The 20,964-nt window shown below is 41.4% G+C and overlaps 1 protein-coding gene across 1 annotated transcript in view; it reads left to right on the plus strand.

Annotated features, from left to right (window-relative positions):
* Positions 1 to 20,964, plus strand: part of PDE10A (phosphodiesterase 10A) — a 298,539-nt gene that overhangs the window by 231,934 nt on the left and 45,641 nt on the right. Inside the window, 4 exon segments of the mRNA XM_057528096.1 lie at positions 10,371 to 10,513; positions 12,754 to 12,837; positions 14,400 to 14,550; positions 17,997 to 18,152. Coding sequence (XP_057384079.1) covers positions 10,371 to 10,513; positions 12,754 to 12,837; positions 14,400 to 14,550; positions 17,997 to 18,152 — 534 coding nt within the window.

A 20,964-nucleotide genomic window follows, 5' to 3' on the forward strand; every position in this document is an offset into this window, starting at 1 on the left:
GCCAAATCAACATAAATGGGAATTATCACCTTAGTAGTTTAGAGAAACTGTCTTTTTGGAAATAGAACGGAGTTCCATAGGAGAAAGCATATAACTAATGGAAACAGTTAAAAGAGAAACAAAAATGGCAAAAAAAAATAATACTCTGGTGACTAGGGATAACTGTTTACAATGCGATTAGTGCTGTTTAGTAAGAGCTCCCATCCCCTGTCTGCACCACCTGGGCCCTCTCATGGGGATATTTACTGTTACTCGGCCCATGCGAAATAAACTAGTGCAGTTGTCAGATACTTCTTACTTCAAACACTTTCTGTACCTATGTATCTCCTCATAAATAAAAATAATGACAGTATACTTTTTTTTTTTTGCTACACCACTCAACTTATGGGATGTTAGTTTCCTGACCAGAGATTGAACCCGGGCCCTTGGCAGTGAATACGTGGAGTCCTAACCACTGGACCGCCAGGGAATTCCCTACATTTGTTTTGTTTAGTTTAAAAGTTGCAGAGAATGTAACTTCCAGTATATTCTAAATATTGATTTTCATCATTTTTAAATGTATTCGATGGAATCTATGTATTAGAACAACTTGACATTTACTATAGTCCAGTTAAAAAACACAATGACTAGCTCTTACGACTGAAAAATTTAGCACCATTCTTTTCTCTCTTTGAGCATGTGCTTCTATTATGCCACAAAAGTTTATTTAATATATTTTATGCTTTATTTTGTTAATTACCCTAGGATAATAGTCTAAAACAAACATGTATAAGAAGGATTACAAATTAATTTTGACCTATAGTATTATGTTATTATTACTGTATATGTGATCAAAGCAACCATGTTATTAAATTTTGATAATTATCAAAAATGAAAAGTACACATTATTGGAAACTGTTGTTTCTTAATGAGATGGCTGTGGCTTAGAACAGAAATAGTTAATGTACCCATTCTTAAATTTTACCTATCGTTAGAATGAAACTAGGCTTGCCATAAATTTTTTACACTTTTTATTTTGAAATAATCTCAGGCAGAAAGCAAAGTCGCAAAAATAATACAAAGGATTCCCTTATACCTTTACCCATGCTCCCCCAAATGTTAATATATTAAATGTGAATATATTAGCATTTTTGCTTTGATATTCTTTCTTTCTCCTTCCCTCTCTTTCATTCATAGGTATCATTTTTCTCTGATACATTTGAGAGTATGTTTCAGACAGTATGTCTCATAACCCCTAAATACTTCAGTTTGTATTTTTTACAAACAAGGACGTCTTCTTTTTCTACTGCATAATTAAAAATAAAGACATTCACCTCGGTACTGTGTTAGTTTGTTAGGACCGCCATAACAAATACCACAGACTGGGTGGGTCAAAGGACAGAACATTATTTGTCCACAGTTCAGGTGACTGGAAGTTAAAGGTGAGGGTGCTGGCAGGTTTGGTGTCTTCGGAGGCCTCTCTCCGTGGCTTACGGACGTCTTCCTCCTCCCTGTGTCTTCACGTGGTCTTTTCTCTGTGCAAGTCTCTGTTCCACTCTCCTCTTCTTACAAGAACACAAGTCATGTTGGGTTAGGGCCCACCCTAGCGACCACATTTTACCTTAATCACTGCTTTAAAGTCCCCATCTCCAAGCACAGTCACATCTAAGGTACTGGGGAGTAGGGTTGCAGCATATGAATTTGGGGGGGGACACAATTCAGCCCCTCACAGGTACTGTACTGTTGTCTAATCTACAGACCCCTTTAATCTCCTTTAATCTGGAACCCTTCCTTACTCTGTCTTTCATGAGCTGGGCATTTTTGAAGTGTATGGGCTGGTGTTTTGCAGAGTGTTTCTTATTGGGGTTTTGTCTGGCATTTCCTCATGACTGCATCAAGGTTATCATTTGACAGGACTATCTCAGATGCTGTGTTCTCCTGGCACCCACTGTGGGAAGGCTCGTGGCCCATTGCTGGTGATGTTGACCTTTACCACTCTGTTACGGAGGCATCTGCCTAGTTTCTCCACTGAAACGTCCTTGCCCCTCTTTTCACTATTTTAGAAGAGAGTTTACACATAAGCCTCGATATCCTTTGTGCTCTCTCTCTCTCTCTCTCTCTGCATACCAATACCTCCTTGTAATGCCACAGAATTCCTTCCAGCCATTTCATTTCCGTCTTTGGAACTTTGTTCTTTGACCTTGAGAAATGTGGCCCCTACTACTCAGCGTCAGTTTTATTTGTACTTGTTGCTTTTACTTTTAGGGAAGCCATAAGAATTGTGTTCATTTTGGGTAGATGGGAACAGGAAGCGTTTTATTATGGCAATTACTCTTAATCTGAACGCCACCTGAGCTAAGAGGCCGAAAAGTACTGACAATTCTATCATCAAAAATTATTTTTAATGATTTATCAGCTGACAATTTATTTAGGTCCACCTTCAGTGTCTTATGAAAGCTTTAGAAACCACTTTTAGACCTTATTAACACCAATATTTAAAATTTTAAATTATCTCTTTGCTTTAAGAGGTTTTTGTATTAGTGCAATTTGAGAAAGGTATGATTTGAAATGGGATGTGGGAAAAGGTCATTTTTAGGTAAATGTACGTGTGAAAGTTAAGGCGGTGGAAATTGATCTTCTTATAATCTGTCCATGTCTTCACGTATCCCTTGAAGAATTACTGTGTACTTCCCAGAATACATAAATGTCAGTTTCAGTACTATGGAGTTGATTCAGCTGTGCTGTGAGATGAGCTAGCCCAGTGGGTTCAAATCTCTTCTGAACACTGATTGTTGCATCATGAAACCTGGACTCAGTCACGATTAAATGATTATACCAAGCTGAATACCAAACTGAAACAAGAAAAATAACACTCCTTCTGAAAAGTCATGAATAAGTTAACAGGCATTCTATTTTTACGTTGATTATTTAGGGTAAAGTTAGTGGAGTTCGTTTGTAGTGAAACAGACTTGTAATTTTTATAAACACTTTGAAACTCACCAAAACTATCTCTGCTCTCCAACAATGACCGGTAGTGTATGTGCCACGGTTGTAGTACGTCATCACCCGCTGACAGGCTCCGGATGTAAAACTCTCCCAGGCTGAGCAGACCCAGGGCTGGTTGCCTTGAAGGTGCATGTTGAAATCCAAGTAATGCAGCTTCAGCTCTCTGTGGAGTTAATCACCACTTTTTTTAACTGCAATATTTCTTCTCCTCATGAAAGCTTAAAAAAATTATATAGTTTTTGAGAGTTTCTCCAACTCAAAAAAAGTAACAGCGTCTGACGCTGCAGCTTCAGGGTACCTCCTCTTCTCCGCTTCCCTTCCCCTGGCCTTCCAGTCTGGGGTTATTTCTGTTCCTATTCAGAAAAAAGACCAATTCACATACCTTCTTTAAAGTAATACTTGCTTTGTTGAAGCAAGCATCCTTCTAAAGAAAAAAGAAAAAGCAGACAACTCCCAATTTATGTCAGTTTCAATAAGCCAGCAGTTGGTTTCTTTACAAGAGAGTTTCTCAGCGCTTTCTTCAGCTGAGGATGTCAGATCGTAGACCTCTAGGGTAAAGACCAAGACCTGGATTCCAGTCCTCACTCGGGCGCTTACATGATGTTTCTTTGAGCAAGTCTGCTTCGCAGTTTTGAACATTTTTTTCCCCAAGCATCTTATGAAGATTAGTTAAAAACAAAAACTTGTATTAGCATTGTCCCAAGCAATTAATCATATCCATGGCTCCCTGCTTTACCTCAATGTTCTACTCGTTTCTAGAGAATGTACATGAATATTTGTTTAGATCGCAAATAGGAAGAAGCGTTGGGCAGTGTGAAGTGCCTTGTAAACGCTGGCTACTAAGTCAGATTAAACAGGTTGGTCCTGGGAAATTCAAATATTGCTGCTCCCGAACAGATTATTATATCCTTAACAGGAGCATTTTACCACATGTAAAAGGCTTCTAATACTGAACGTGATAAGGTAAGAGCATCCCTTATTGCTCAGCTCAGTGGTCTTGTTTGAGTGAAAGGCCTGTCCGGGAGGCATATGTCTTCATTCTTCTTTAGTTCCTCTGTAGATCTCTTAGGTTACACATGTTTGACTGGATTAAAGGGGCATGTCTCTGACTGGCGACATCTCCATTTTATTTTTGACAGATAATTGATAGTACTGTCGATGGAACGGTAACCCTTTAAAAAGAGGGAGAGAGATTTTTAAAACTAAAAGAGTCAATTAATTCACTCATATGTGTGATTTTAAAGAAACAATTTGATATGATGCAAAAAGCTAACAGGATAGTAAATACCTGTTAGAGCTTTTGCCTAGAAAAAAGGAGTCCTTTAAAAGCAGATTAGCTGTGTACATTTTGGATCGAGAGACATTTAACATTAAAGGAAGGTGGAAAAAATCATTATTAAAATGAAACCAATTGGCTAGGAACAGATTTAATAAATGGTCCAAACTTTATTCATTCCTGAATTCAACCACCAAGTACTGCGTGTCTTTTCTCTACAAGAAGGTGACTATTAAGGTGACTCTAATATAAGAAGTCCTCTCAATCGATGTAACACTGACTCTGGGACAGGCACTATTCTGGACACTTTACGTATAAAAACCCGTTTCATTAGTCCCACAACAATCCTGAGTGAGTATCAGTAGCTCCACTTGACAGGAGGAAAAATGGACACGTAGCGTTTAAGTGATTTGCGGAAGGTCTCACAGCAAGTGTGTGACAGAGCCAGGCTCTGCATGTGTGTACGCCTGGCTCTGGAGCCCTGGCTATGCTGTGCTTCACTTGTCTTTGAGAAAGACAGCATTGTAAACACTTCCACCTAGGATTTGGTCAAGGAAAAAGTATCATTGCTTTGCATTTGGTGCTGTGGTTTCCATAAACTAGAATAACCGTGCAGGCAAAGGAAGTCACACATCACATGGTGTATTTTTTCAACAGTATACCTTTAATCACTCAATTCTTTTTTTATCAACTCAGTTCTTAGGGGGCGTAAATCTGTTGATGTTCCCTTGTGTTGGTCTCTTCTTTCTTGGATTTATTCATCCATGCATTCATTTACTTATTTACTTGATCTTTACTTATTTACTCAAATTGATCCGGAATTACTTGCCCTGCGGGAGACCTACGTGACCTTCACAGAGTCCTCAGTTCAGTAACTGGTCTCAGTAGCCACGGCGAGGTCCCTCGTCCCACACAGGCCTTCAAGTCCCAGACCACGAAGCACAGCCTCTGCTGGGTCTGGTGTTTCTCTCGCCCACTGCAGCACTGTTTTATGCCACTAAATACATAGCCCAGGGTTCCTTGCTCACACCCCTGTGTAGTATGTCTTTCATTTTAGGTTTATTTAGGGGACCAAATTAATTTTATTAACGATATCACTTAATGCTGTTGGCAAACATCATATTGAAAATTTGTACTCTAGCAAATATTTTGTCAATTAGGTTGGAAACGTGAATTGCGTAGAAAGGGGAAAAGAGCACACAGTTTATAAGGGCAGAAGTTAAGTTACTTTTATCTTGTGGATTGCCCATACCCAGTGGCATGCTGGTAAAGCCTGCTCTCTACCCAAGAAGAGGCCTTATTTGTAGCGTTTCCCAGTTTCTGTGGAGTGCGGCCTCCCACTACGGACTCTCTCAAGCTCCCACGTGACGTACTGAGCGCAGACTTGCGAGGCGATGTGCATAGTTGGCACTTGCAAGACAGCACAGACGCCCCTGCCACTCAAGAATCCTTGTGCCGGTGTCGTCCAAGATGAGCAGATTGTAGCTGCCAACAGCACTGATTGCTTAACGGCCTTTGCCCGAGTTTGTTCTCAGTTCCTTAAGTGCGTTACTGTGCTGAACCCTCGTATTCTTCCTGGCTTGGGTACTGCAGTGTCCACAGTCTGTACCTGGGAGACTGAGGCACGGAGAATTAGGTAACTTACTTAAAGGTGTACCGTTAGTGAACGTCGGAGAGGAGATTCAACCCAGGCGGGTGATGCAGAGTCTGGTTCTTAGTTGCTTTACCTTTAAGTGATTCCAGGCCTGTCATGATGTGGATAATGTTAGGGCATCCTCCAGACATCACCGTGTCTACTCGCAGTGATGATTGTTGTAGAAATAGGCACAAGAAAAACATTCTGAAGCATCACTAAGTATTCTTGGATGCCAGTAATTAGGGATGCCATTTTATAAAATTATAAGTGGTGGTATTCTTACCATGTGGTAGAAATATGCTAGGTTATATTCCCGTTTCCAGGTCCTCTTTCTTCTGTCTTTTGTGACTTTTCCATATCCTAGAGCCTAAGATTGAAACATCATCAGAATAAATGGCAGCCACCTCTCCTTGCAGTCTCTTCCGGCTAGACAGTGAGCCCAAGATTAATTCCTCAGCTGTCATAGGCAGTTCATGCAAAATCAGCTTAGACAGCGTGGTTTTCTCCTTCATTAATAATTTGCAGTAGGATGAATACGGTAAAATCATTTACTAATAATATTACATTATATTATTTTCTACTATTCATATTGAAGGGCATTTAGAAAACGGGGACCAAAGTAGCTGTAAAATTTGCCAAAACTAACTATTTTTTGCCGTAAAGTTAAAATGCATGTTACTTCCCTACACTGACTACAAAATAGAATAAAAATAAAATAAATAAATAAATCTAAATTGAATAATTTATATATTTGTAAACATCATAAATTTATTGAAACTATAAATAAGTTTATAAATAAAAATAATAAATAAAAATATAGCTTATTCTAATTGGAGGTCATAAGCTTGTAAAATGATAAATGACAGGATTTTTGTGAGAGTTACGTGAAGTAGTGCATGCAAAGCACTTAGAACGCTGCCTGCCACAGAGCTAGTGCTCACTAGTATTAATGACTGTAATAGCAGTATTATTTTGCTGCCTAACGTATAATAGCTACTTTTACTAGCACCCCCCATAGAATTACACTGAATAACAAGTAATACCGAATCACGGTAAATACTGAGTAATTCCTGTTGACTGTTCACCCTCCTGCAACAACCTACAGTATCATCTCGAGTGGAAGGCAAGTGACAGTCCATTGAGGGGTAGGAGGAAAATGTGAGAACTTCTTTTAGGTAAATGATATTAAAGAAACTACAGTTTCTTGATTGGTCATACACGGATGGAGCTTTCATCCAGTTCATGCGTCAGGTCGTTGTGTCTTGTCCAGGGTGTGGAGTCCCCCTGTGACAGAGTGGGCCTTCTACAAGGAGGAAGAGGTGACAGTGGTGTCCAGCCTGCACTTTTAAGCCCCATCCTGGCTTTTCCTCAACCGTATCAGGAGGACAGCTTTGCAGTGTACATTCATTTCCATTGTACTACCAAGGATTTGCTGCTATGAGGCAAAGCACTTGGAATAGTTATTAAATTCACTGATTATTTACACATATTTCTTTCACAAAAAGGTAACTCCAAATTGCTGATCTTTTCTGATGACAAATGACAATGTCTTGTTACTTAGAAGACATATTCAAAGAAATAAGCATTTAATCTGAACTTCCAAATTGCAAGTAACATTAACACTGAAAAAGAAGATAATTGCTTTTCCAAATAAACTGATGCCATAAAGAGAGTACTTTGAAAACGGATGTTTTCATCACCCTCATGTGACTTTTTTTGCTGAAATTTATGTGTCACATATTCAAATTATCACATACCTTTACAAAGACTGGGAGCAAACTTTTTAAAAAAACTTTACTGGGGTTTATAAATATCCAGTGAACTGCGTGTGTTTAGAGCATACAGTTTGACAGGTGTATATGCACACAGCCCAGTGCAAGCATCACATCAAGATGACGGATGTACCCATCACCCCCTCAAGTTTCTGTGGCCCCTTTGTGATCCCTCCCATGGGACCCTCCCCATCTTCATCCCCCAGTTTCAAGTAACCACTGACCTACTTTCTATAACTTACTTTGCATTTTCTAGAACTATTTTTTATAATTGGAATCATAAAATCTGTTTTATGATTATGAAAAATGTTCCTTTCTACCTGGCTTCTTTCACTTAGCACACTTATTTTGAGATTCATCCATGACATTGCGTGTGTACATAGTTCATTCTTTTTTATTACTGAGTATTCCATTGAATGGATATGAGCTGTTTATTTAGTCACCTGTTGATGGACATTTGAGCTATTTCATTTCTGGCTGTTACAAATAAAGCTGCACACGTCTTTGCGTGGGCACACGCTTTAATTTCCCTTGAGTAAATCCCTAGAATGGTGGGGGTCATCCGGTGAGGGGATGTTTAAGAAACTGCCAAACTGTTTTCCAAAGTGGTTGTACATTCCCAATATCATTGTGTGTGTTCCAGTTTCTCCACATTTGCCATCTCCATGTCTTCTTTGGTGAAGTGTCTTCTCAAATCGTTTGCCTATTTTTTGTTTGTGATTGTCTGGTTTTTTTTATTGAGTTTTAATAGTTCTTTTATATATTCTAGGTACAACTCATCTATCAGATTGTTTATTTGCAAATATTTGCTCCCAGTGTTTGGCTTGTCATTCTCCTAACAGTTTCTTTCTAAGAGCAGTTCTTATTTTGAAGAAGTCTAATTTACGATTTGTTCTTTTTATGATCATGGTTTCAGCATTGTATCAAAGAAATATTTGCCTAACCTAAGACCACAAAGATTTTCTCCTATGTTGTCTTCTGGAAGTTTTATAGTTTTACATTTTGAGTAAACTTTTGTATATGGTACAAGGTAAGGATCAACATTTATTTGTTTATTTGGCCTACCGGTGCCCAGTTGATCCAGCTCCCTTTGTTGTGTAGACTCTTCTTTCTCCACTAACTTGCCTCTGCACCCTTGTTGAAAACCAACCGACCATATACGTTTAGGAGTATGATGTTCTCCTGATGAACTGACCCCTTTATCATTTGAAATGATCTTCTTTATCCCTGGTAATAGTCTTTGCTCTGAAATCCACTTTGTTTGATACAAGTACAGCCATTCCCACTTTCTCTAGACTGGTGTTAAATGTTAAATATCTTTTTCAGCCTTTTACTTTTACCCTAGTTGAGTCTTTATATTTAAAGTAGGATTCCTGTAAACAGCATGAGTTGGGGTTTTGCTGTTCTGTTCAATCAGATAACCTTTTCTTTTTAATGGGGATATTGAGACCAGGCACATTTTATGTTTAGAGTATAAGTCCATCAACTTGTTATTTGTTTTGTTTGTTCCATCTGTTTTTTATTTCCTTTTCCCTCTCTGTCTTCAAAAGTTGAATTTTTAAAAAATTTTATTTTATGAAACAGCTTTTAATTTATTAAAATCTTCCCCATGAAAAATTTCATTGAGGGTCATTGGTTTTGAACCTGATTGATAATATATAAAGATGCAACTGATTCGTTTGCAAGATTAACTGACTTACATCAGGGAGAATGGAAATTTTTCTGAATTTCAGTCAAAAATGTTAGTCATTAGGGAGCAAAACTGTAAGTGTGATATTTAAGAACAGTCAATACTCCCTTTATTCCATCTGGATCCGCATACTTTTTGGCATATTCTTCTCCAATAGTACAACTGTTTCTAAGTATTAAACTTGACACCACCATCCCACAAAGTAGTAAAGAAAAAAACTTGACAGTTGATAACATACAATTACAGTGCTTCATTTCAAAATATATCATTGTTTAGTATGAACAAAAAGAGTCTTGTTTACTAAGTAAATAAAATTAAGTATTTAAGAAATATGTACTTTTTATTTTTATCTTTTTAAATTTCTAGTTTAGTTTGTTTCATAATATAAACAATATATTAGCACAGTGCATGTGCATATAATTGCTGAAGGAGTATACGTTTATTATGCGTGCATCTTTAAATTTATCTTACCAGTAAAGAACTTTACAGTCGAACATTTTTCAAACTCCCCGGACTAGAGGACTTTGAGATCACCAAGAATTAAGCTAAATATTTTTAAAAGGAGACAGAGAAAAAAATATCTTAACTCTTGTCTCATTTAGTCCCTGTCTCGGTCCATTTGTGCTGCTATAACAAAATACACGGACCAGGTAGCTTATAAACAGCAGACATTTATTTCTCACATTCTGGAGGCTGGGAGTCCGAGAATAAGGTACCAGGTAATCTCTCTACCCAGAGATAATGTCCAGCAAAAAGACATTTGTTACGGAATTTCATAAGTCTTTTAAAAAGGAGATATAATTTTAAAAAAAAACTATTTGTATCTTCAAAGTCACATGCGTCATGGATATCTTCAGTGTATATGGAAATATATATATAGCAATAGTAGTTTATGGAAAGTAATAGTGAATCCAATTATAGTTCTGCTTTTTTTATACCAAATTCTGAACTTTAATGACAAAACTACTTTAAACATTCTTTATTTTTTTCTCTGTTGGATTTGCTTTCCAGATGTATCATAGAATTCGTCATTCGGAGTGCATTTACCGGGTCACCATGGAGAAGCTGTCCTATCATAGCATTTGTACTGCAGAGGAATGGCAAGGCCTCATGTGTTTCAACCTTCCCGCCCGTCTTTGCAAAGAAATTGAATTGTGAGAGTTTTGTCTTGTCAGTTTCTTCAGGAACAGATTTTTAATTTGATTGAATTTAAAGTGAAATGGGTTCTAGAATTCGAATCATAAATATCATATTACATGTGTGGTTTCTTGTGTTGCCATTTTCCCCCTGGAAGGAAGGAAAGGCCAGATCTCTTTATCTTTAAAAAAAAAAAAAGTCTGAACACCATTTTGAAATGATTTAACCTAAATGTTAGCTTTTCTCTTTAGTCTTTTGCACACTTTACACTATGTAATATTTAATATTCAAAATGACATTTAATATCAGATAGCTGAAAGTTTTCATTTCCATATAATTTTAAATTTACAAATTAAATCTGAGAATTTAGTAATACATAGTTCAACTTTCACACTTTGTTTCTAATCCTATGCTAATGTATTTGTTACTGGTGGTAGGACCTGCCCATTAGAAGTACAAGCCAACACTATATAACTACATAAAAGATCTTCAGAAGTGATCCAGAGCTGATATTTGTTTATACTTGGAAATATAGTATTCTTAAATTAATTAAACAAGGAGGCCGTTAGACTGATGTGACTTTAATGCCCTGGTGGCCTAGTAAACAAACCTGTAAATCGAAACCTGTAAATGCCTCAAGGTAACGAGATGGAAATGCTAAGGACAGCCAGTTCTGAACAGCTAACTAGGCTTTAAGCTGTAGCCAATCAAATAATTTCTTTTCTTTGCATCTTCTCTTTAGATGTGTTTCCATGGCTCCTGTCACCAAAGCACTCCTAACTGCTTTAAATTGGTGCTGCCCTATTCAAATGGGTTTTTGCTCAAATAAACTCTTAAGATTTTTAATATGCCTCAGTTTATCTTTTAACAGTATATGTATTATATAGTGTGTGTGCGTGTGTATATATATGTATATATATATATATATAGTATATGTTGTGATATAATAAGAAATATATGACTATAGTCTTTGTAGCTAGTTCTTGGCACAGAGCTCCTTTTACTCTTGTAATTCCCTGAGTGATCTGGGTGAGAGAGGCATCTTTTGTTACTCATATTAAACCTCTTTCAGCCACCCTGAGTTTCTGAGTGGCTCTTGGAGGATGAGGGCCAGTTGCCAGAGAAACCAGCATATGATTAGAGGGTTGGAAGTCAGCCTTACTCTTGGACTCCTTTCCAGGGAGAACTGGGGATTAAGCTAATCACCAGTGATCCGTGATTTAGTCAACAGTACCCATGTACTGGAACCTCCAAAAAACCCTAACCAAGGGGTTCGGCGAGTTTCCAGGTTGGTGAAGGCATCAGGTGCTATAAAGGGGGTGCCCCCAGAGAGGCATGGGAGCTCCACAACCCTCCCCCCTACCTTACCCTGTGCATCTCTTTCGCTTGGCTCTCCCTGCATTGTATCCCTCATAATAAACCGGTAATAGTAAACGAAGTGTCTCCCTGAATTCTGGAGCTGTCCTAGTGCATCATCTGACCTGAGGACGGGTTGTGGGAACAGCCGATGGATTAGAAGTGTGGGTGGCCTGGGCTTTTGACTGACGTTTCAAGTGGGGGCAGCCTGTGTGCCTGCGGCCCTAACCTCTGGGGGTCTGCATCAACTCCAGGTAGTGACAGAATTGAACTGAATTGCAGGAAATCAGCTGGCGTCTGCGGAGAACCGGAGAATTGCTTGGTGTGGAAAACTCACACATTTGGTGTCAGAAGTGCTGTAACGAGAGGAAAATGGTCTCTTTTAATACTTTCCCGTTCTGCTTATTTGGGTTAAATGTTTGTAACCAAATTAGCACATGAAAAATAGGTAATAACTTTGGATGTTCATATTTATGAAACTTTTCTCTGGATTAAAATAGGAAATAGACTAATTTTCATCTCTCAGAAAATTTCAGATGAGATCCTCCCCCATATCTATGAGTTGTGTAGTGTATGTGTAGGGCTCATAATATAATTATTTTGGACTTTGTCATTGCTCTGATAACAAACACAACATTCCTTTTTTACAGATTGCTTAATAAAGAATTAAGCAATGGCTTAAATCTTGGACTAAGTTCCTGAGGGAATGTGTGGAATTTCCTCCTGGAAACCTTTGAATACCACAGAGATGTGACTGAGAAAGGCAGGAAGAGGGGGCCGAACTCCCAGTATTTTTTTAGTCTCTTGATAGGCAAAAAGTTAAATTACTCCCTTTACTAGTTATTATGTTTATCCTAATTAATTACATTTACTCATGACCTGTGCTTTCTGTTTATTTCAGGTTCCACTTTGACATTGGTCCCTTTGAAAACATGTGGCCTGGAATTTTCGTCTACATGGTCCACCGGTCCTGTGGGACAGCCTGGTGGGTGTGACCTACACATTTGCTTTAAAACCCTCCTCCCCTGCCTAAGTGCCTCGCCGCTTTCTTGGTTGATAATTACCTTAACTATGCCATATAGAAATTGTTTTTCTAGATATTTAAATTAAAAAAGGCTGAGGTTATTGGACAAACGTGCAGCCTTTTTAGATTCCTTCAGAGGCTGCCCCTTGGTTAACGACCAGGTCTAACCAGGTGATCAGAAGAATATAGGTGGAGCTAAAAGAGATAGGGGTTACTTCTCAATGTAACTGCATACTGTTTTTAGGTGTGTTTTGGAATGTACGTACACATTTAACATCGACTTTCACCTTTACCTTCGATATATCAGTTAAAACAAGTGCGAAAGAAACAGGTCTGCTAATTCAAAGTCTAGTCCTTTGTTAGTAATGAAGTTATGTTGCCCTGTCCTTGCAAATCTCTCTCCTCTCCTTGTGGCCTGTCCTAGAGCCCTTTCATGACTTTGTATCTGGTTTTTTTTTTTTTTTTTTTTACAGCTTAAACACATACTTAAAATGCAAGGAATGATTTTCTTTTTCTCTTTTTTTTACTAATTTAGTCATTAAGTGGCTTATAGAGGCTCTTAGCTTCTCTAGAACTAAATTGTCGCTTGTTTCCTATTGAATTCTGTGTTTTCTCTTATTTCCATCAGCGACTTATATAAATTATTGTCTCAAAAGGATGCACACAGGGTAACTAATGCCACTTATTTCTTAGATAGCAATTGAGAGCTTGACCAGTTGAAACTCTTAAAATCACATACCTCACACTTCAGGGACATTTGAAAATTTTCAGTGGAGAAAGATAAAGGTTATATGTATTTAGAGGTTTTATGAACTCTCATCTCTTTGATATTGCGGGGAGCCCTGTTACATATTGATATGCCTATGTCTTAAGCTGCCTTAAATCCACTGAGAGAGTTGGTGGGGCTTTAAATACGTGTAAACACATGATACATATAAAAATTTATAACCATATTGTATGATAAAATACGTCATATTCTTTCATGGACTGCGTCAAGATTTGGATATAGCCATCTGCTACCACCGCTTAATAATTTGAGTGTCCCATGGTAATTTGGATTCCTCTTGAAAGGATAATCACTCACCTGGGAAATTCTTATAGCTTGCATGTTTGCAGTTTGTGAATCTGAATGTGCTTCCTGGAAAAACTTAGCTAAAAATACCCTTGAACAGGATGATGATATGCTGTTGTCTGTTAAGCACTGTGGGATGCAGGAGTTGCTTGAAAGCTAAGGAAGAGGTGGCGGGCATTCATGATGGGTAACGGCAAGCTGATTCTGGGATTTGCTCCCCGGTGGGCCCGTTACCGTGGCAGGGCACGAGCCGCCAAAGAGTCTTCCTCTGTCACCTGGCTGGAGAAGCAGTGGGGAGGTGGTGAGTGACGCCGCCGTGCTCTCACACCGAGTCCCCGCGGAAGTGTTCACCCGTGCAAGCGCGCGCGGGACAGACGCGCACATCTAGTTGTCTCCTGGAACGTCCTGGTTCTTTACCAGTTTCTCTCTTGACGATTTCTTTTCCACACAGCTTTGAGCTTGAAAAGTTGTGTCGTTTTATCATGTCTGTGAAGAAGAACTATCGCCGGGTCCCTTACCACAACTGGAAGCATGCGGTCACGGTAGCACACTGCATGTACGCCATACTCCAGAACAACCACGGGCTCTTCACCGAACTCGAGGTGGGTGTGCACACGCTGTCTTTCTCCCGCCTCCAATAACCTGAGTGGGTTGAAGTACTCTACGTCTGGAGTACATCTATGATATAGTTAGGCGACTCTGTGTCATTCCGGGACAAATTTTGGTTCCGTAAATTCACAGAAGCACACTTTGTAAATTGTTGTACCCAAGCATTTTCCCTATTATTTTGTATAAGGAATGTAGATACAGAAATTCCAACTTCATCAAAATATCCCTCAAGGAAACACTCATTTTTGTAGTCCTTCTTCCCTATTAAAGCTGAATTCTTCTGAAAGGATGTAAACAAAGTGAATTGTTCTCTTTGCCCTTATGCCCTGGATAATGGAGACGTATCCTACCCATCTGAGAACCCAGAGCGTTAAATACAATTAAAACATAAATGCTTATTTGACCTTCTCTAGCATAAGGGAACAGGGGCTCGGCGATGTTCCACTGATGCACCGGACTTTACGGACTTGGAGTTGGTGACACACTCAGAGAAGATTTGGGGGTGCCTAGTCCATTCATGCACCGCTGTCGAGCCCCTTCCTTGAATGCCCGGCCCGCATTTGGTAATGGGGCGCCTTCGCCCCAGCTGTGCTCCTCCCAGGCAGGACCTTCCTGATGGCCTCGCTGCCCTCTCTCCACAAGGCCCCAGCAGCCCTATGAAAGCCCTAACTCGAATCCACCCTTCTCTCCTCCTGCTTCAGGACACGTGAAGAAAGGGAGCTGCCATCTCTGTGATAAAGAAATTGTGCTTCTCCCAAGGTCACGTCCACCAACACTAGAACCCCGAGGTCCAGTCCTGTCCTTTCCATCCTGTCAGACCAAATTCACAATTTGGGTGGGAAACTTGAAAGATGCATTTTAGAAAAAAAAAAATCTATTGTAAAGAAAGAGTCAAAACGTTCCTTTTTTATTAATAATCTTTAGATGGGACTTAGCCTAATAAATAATTTATTATTTATCACACACACACACGATGAAATTTTTTCTTTTTTAATATAAATTTTTCTAAACAATTTTCCATCTCATGGAACCCCACATTTTTGAAAATTTCAGTATTTCTCCATTCACTTCCTTTTAAGAAAGCAATTTTATTATCTTTTCTGCCAAAGGTTAGCCTGTAAGCTTGAGAATTCTAGAAATTATTCTTTTGGATTATATTAAAATTTATATTCAAAAATGGAAAATTTTTAAGACAAATGAGATAAGTTTTGTTACTACACATTGACTTTCATTTAAGTTTCTAGAATTATATCATTCTGTTTCTCCAGAAACTTCAGGTCTTTTGGCTAAAAATAATCCCAACATAACATACATAGGTGTTTAAAATATATTTTATAAGGTGCATATGTAATCTCTAGTAGAGCTTTAGAAATGATCGTTTGATGTTTTTAAAGGAAAAGTTAACAAAGGTAGTTCTTTACTTTGTAAGTTATTTTCAGATGCTTGAATTCTGGCATACACTTGACAAAACCATTGAACATCAATACAAATAAAATAGGTTAAAAGGAATTAGAAAGCTTTTATCTCTTGTGCCAGATTTTACAACCTTGACATTTCTTACCAGATTCATTATGGCTGACGTTGCAGCATAAAATATGGGAACAGCCCCCAAACAAAACGACCCCCAGAACATACACAGTTCAGTGTCTTAAGACCTCCGAGCACTTAGGGTTGGTCCCCTACGTACTGCATAGTTTAGGGGTGCGGGTGCCCGGGGCGACCTCCCTGCCCATCAGGTGGCAGGAGAAACCAGCGCGGCCCGGCGAGACTAAGGCCGCAGCAGGGCGCAGGCGCAGTGCATGTGCGGGGCTTTCTGCAGGCGCCGGCCCCGCGGCAGGTGGCTTCGCGCCCTCCTCCGATGCTGCCCGGGCTCCTGTCCGCCGCCGCCCTGCCAGCTGCCCTGGTCTCAGAGGGCCCTGCCCTCGCGGTTCTTCCCAACAGAACCCCCCCGCCCCCCGTTAACTTGCTCCCTCCGCGCTGGGTCCTCCGCAGGCTCTGCATCCGGTGCAGGTCGCAGGCTGTGACCTCCACCTCACCGCACCCTCTGCCTCTCCGCTCGGCTCCCTCCGGGTTTCTAGGCTCTTCTGCCGCCGGCCCCTGGTGGAGTCGGTGTGCTGGCCGCCTGCAATCTCTCTCCTCCCCCTTTCTCTGAAACCAGCTCCATCACACCCCGGAAAATGCTCTGGTCCAGGGGCCGTGCGGGTCCGAGGGTCAGGGCTCAGCTTTCCTCTTTGCGTCGCTGTTCTCACGCGGCTCCCAGGACCCCCAGCACCCTCGGCTCCCGAGCGCTCCTGCAGCCCGCTGCCCCTTCAACCTTCCCTTCTCAGTGACGAGCCCGTCCACCAGCGTCCAAGGCTGATGGCCTGGCCCTCCCCCGCTCGCCGCCCTGCCCTCCTCTCTTCTCATGCCCGGCCTGCCAGAAAGCTCTGTTCACTCTGCCTGCAGAATCTTCCAGACTTTAGTCATGTCTCCTAAGCCTGCATTGCTAGCGTCCTGGTCTAAGCTTCTGTTGTGTTTTGCCTGAGTCCCGACGAAAGCCCCCCCACCCAGGTCTCTCCCACCCTCCTCAAGTCTGTTCTCAATACAGTGGCCAGCGCGGGGATCTTTAAAGAACGTCAGCTAGACGATGTCACTGCGCTGCCAAAACCCCGCCATCGGTCCCTGGATCACAAATGATACAAGACCTTTACCCTCCCCTCCCTTGCCCTGCCCTGCCCTGCCCTGCCGTTCCTCTCCGCCCTCCTCTCCCCGCAGCCCCCGCAGTGGTCAGTCCTGGTCATGTGAGTCTGGTCCTCTGACTCGCGGGCAGGCACCCCTGCCAGGATGTGCGCTGGCTGAAGCCCCGCCCCCGCCCCCGCCCCCGGGAGCCGCCTGCTCCTCCCCTTCACCTGCGCCTCTGCGCTCACCTCTGCGCTCGCCTCTGCCTGTCTGAGGCCCATCCTAACTGCTGTACATCACAGCCACCCGCCTCTCACCTGTCCCCTTCAGCCTGCTCTTCCTTTTATCTTTTTCTATACAATTTGCCGTTTTCCACATGCTTTATGATTTACTTGCTATATTCCTCATTTATGATAGCCGTAATAACACCGTTAGAATTTAACACTGAATAGGTTTTGAGTGAAGAACTGATACTGTCCTCTCCTTTTGCAGACTTGCTTTATCTGTGATTCTTTGGAACATTTGCTTTAATTTGATACCACCTACACTTTTTACCAGAGTCGATCAGGAAAACGCAAGAATAATTTGACTGCTAAGTTCATAAGCAGAAAGACAAAGAAACTGGTTAAAAAAGAAGTTAGATTATCTGTTATTTCAGGCGTTCATGAGCATGTTGACTGCATCAGTGACAGAAGTCAGTGTGACAAGAATACTAACCGTAACTTTCCTCATGTCCCATTTCTTTGTTCTGAACATGTGCGCACTGTGGTTTCTCCTTAAGCGCAAGGGACTGCTAATTGCGTGTCTGTGCCATGACCTGGACCACAGGGGCTTCAGTAACACCTACCTGCAGAAATTCGACCACCCCCTCGCAGCGCTATATTCCACGTCGACCATGGAACAGCACCACTTCTCCCAGACCGTTTCCATCCTTCAGGTGAGGCGCCCAGGGCCACGCGCCTGCCCGCTGTCCCGTGTGTACGTCGTCTTGTCAGAGAGACCCACGGTTTATACGTAAAAGAGGGATATTCTTCCGGCTTTCTTTAGAAACAGCAGCTACATTTTATCGTAAAACCTTTTTAAAAAGATTTATATATATTTTGCAATCACATTTGATTTTTAAGTACGTTTTACCCTAAGGCAAAGTTTGTTTCACATAGTTAAGTTGATCTATGTGGATCATCATATTCTTGACCAGAATGTGTTGAACAGCGAATCTTGAACGTTAGGCAAACAAGATTTTAAGTGCATTGAAGTTCTTTTATTTTTTCTTTTGTGTGTTTTAAATTGAATTTTCTTGCTTTTAAGATGTCCTTAGTGGCTGATCTGGTTGCTGACAGGTCTCCCTTCCCTGTGAGATACGTACGCTCCTTCTTCACTTCAAACCTTTTTCGCAAAGGCGTCTTAACTACGTAACTATTGCCTCGTAATGCTTTGACTCCTCTCACAGACAATCTTTAAAATATGATCTGTGTTTGACTTAAGAATAGGGGACCCCATTTCTTCCTCTCACTGTCAGCACCTCAAAATAGGAAGAGACATCTCATTAGATCTTCTGATTACGAGTCTACGGGAAGGATTTGGAATTTTCAAGGTTGTGACGCAAAGCCCCGGCAGGACCTCAGCAGCGCCTGGCTGTGGGCGTCTTGTGAAGCAGAAAGGTGTTTGCCACTTGGTGCAGTTTTCCTCTCTTGTGTAGCCCAGGCCTCCCCTGACCACCCAGGGCTGTCTTCCTCTCCGTAGCTTCTCCTAGTGCCTCTTCATTGTCGCAGCTGTCTCAGTGATTGGTAGTACCGCACACTCAGGTCTTTTCAAAACCCAGCAACATTTACGAGGTCAGGCCCCCTTTCCTCAGGACTGAGAAGGTAAATGGTGAGCTTACTGAAGTGCAGGTGCTCTTCTGATGACCTGCGGGGTAGAGTGAAAGGTCTGTCAGATACGGAGTCATATCCGGCAGGTGGCTGAATGTCCCCCTTGCTCCCGGGCTGGTTCTGTCCCTTGCAATAGAACCTTGCAATGGTTCTATCCAAAGCAATAGGTAGTCACCATTCCCGATGTTCCCTTGGCACCAATACTTTATTTTTTAAATGATCTATGTTATGTATGTTTGGCTGGATAGATAGATACATACATACATACCTAGAAATTTAAGCAGGATAAAAGATGTGTGTGTGTTTGTATATGTGTGCATGATATAGATATGTGTGTACCTATATATGTGTGTATATAATAGGTGTATATACACACACACATTTATATTAACACACACATGCATTAAAACATGCTTTTTGTAAATAGACATTTATAAAACTTTATGACAGTTTATATCTACTTTCCCCTTAGGCTATTTATTTGCCCAGGAAGAAGGGTATATGCCAGAAATGACATCAGGACGCCTTCATTTAGAAATAATTAGGACTCCCTGGGTCCCATGTGCATCCTATGTCCTAAATGAATTCATACATATGACTATGACAGCATTTCTGGCAATTTAATCTGCAAATGAATTTTAATAGCCTTCATAAAGTTCCCTCAGAAAACCTATTTTAAATATAAGAGAATTCGTTTTCACAAAGACCAGGATTGCAAAGTACATTGCTGCTGGATGGAATAAGACATAAACTGTGTGATACAGCAGTGATACAAAGCAGAAGGGATGGAGAGGGTCTGACCCAGCCAAGGAAGACATCCGGCAGGAAGACTTGCTCCGTTTGCCGCCGTTGACAGTAGAGGTGGCTCAGAGCGGTTTGTCTCTTTTTCAGCAAACCCCCAGCCACGGGGGGGGGGGGGGTTCCGTGTTACATGATGTGGCGTTCCTAGAGTGATCAGAGCGTCGCCACTGGAACTCAGGCAGTGAATGAAGTTCAAGTACGCTGTTGTGTTGGCATCCACAGAGTTGTTGGAGGGTAGTTAGATCCCGAGTGGTAGAGAAGGCATTTCAGTCACTGGTGGGGGGAACATAAGGGCACCTTTGTTCTTGTGTCTTTAGAGAGGTGAGGTTCTCAACAGACGACTGGGGTGGGAAGCCGGCTAGAAGAACCGTCATGGCCGCAGGTCCAGCCCACCAGTTAAAATCTGAATCTGTATCCTGGCTTGACCAACACCTCCTGTGTGAGCTGTGACAGGGAGAAACATAGGGGGCGTAAACTCATGGCCCCATCTTCATGGGCAGGAGAATGGCGGAGGGCTCCTTCATTTTCTGGAAATCTCTAGAATCTGCTGATGGTACATGCTCATGATAACTCCTCTGAGTTTTGCTTCTCAGATCCATCTGACTGCCTGTTGAAATTCGTTTCAATAGCGAACATATTTATTCACTGCCTCGCGGCTGCCAGCACACGTTTCAGGCCCGGGGGACAGAGGTGACAAAAGCACAAATGCCTGCTGTGTCCACAGCCCCGCCCTCAGGCTGGTCTTCCTGCCGCTCCACCTGGCCGGCCTCCTGGGGTCCCAGCCATCCTAACAGGCTGTGGCTCTCACGCCTGTGTGTCAGCCTGGGGTACCGTGAGGTTCTGTTTCCAGACGCTTGAACTGCGTTTGGCATTCAGTGTGGCCAAAATCGTGCTGAGTTATTTTACGGCTCCCGTGACGGCTCCTCACTCACCCCACGGGTCAGTGACCCTGTTAGAGCCCTTCCCCCTCACCCTGCCCCCAGCTCCAGTCACCAAGCCCTGCCAGTTTGAAGTTTTGTCAGGACACCTCCAGACTTGACCAGTTAAGGTGATATCCTTGGCTGAGAGTAAAATTTA

This window comes from Balaenoptera acutorostrata, chromosome 14, assembly GCF_949987535.1.
Source record: "Balaenoptera acutorostrata chromosome 14, mBalAcu1.1, whole genome shotgun sequence".
NCBI classification, from domain to species: Eukaryota; Metazoa; Chordata; class Mammalia; order Artiodactyla; family Balaenopteridae; genus Balaenoptera; species Balaenoptera acutorostrata.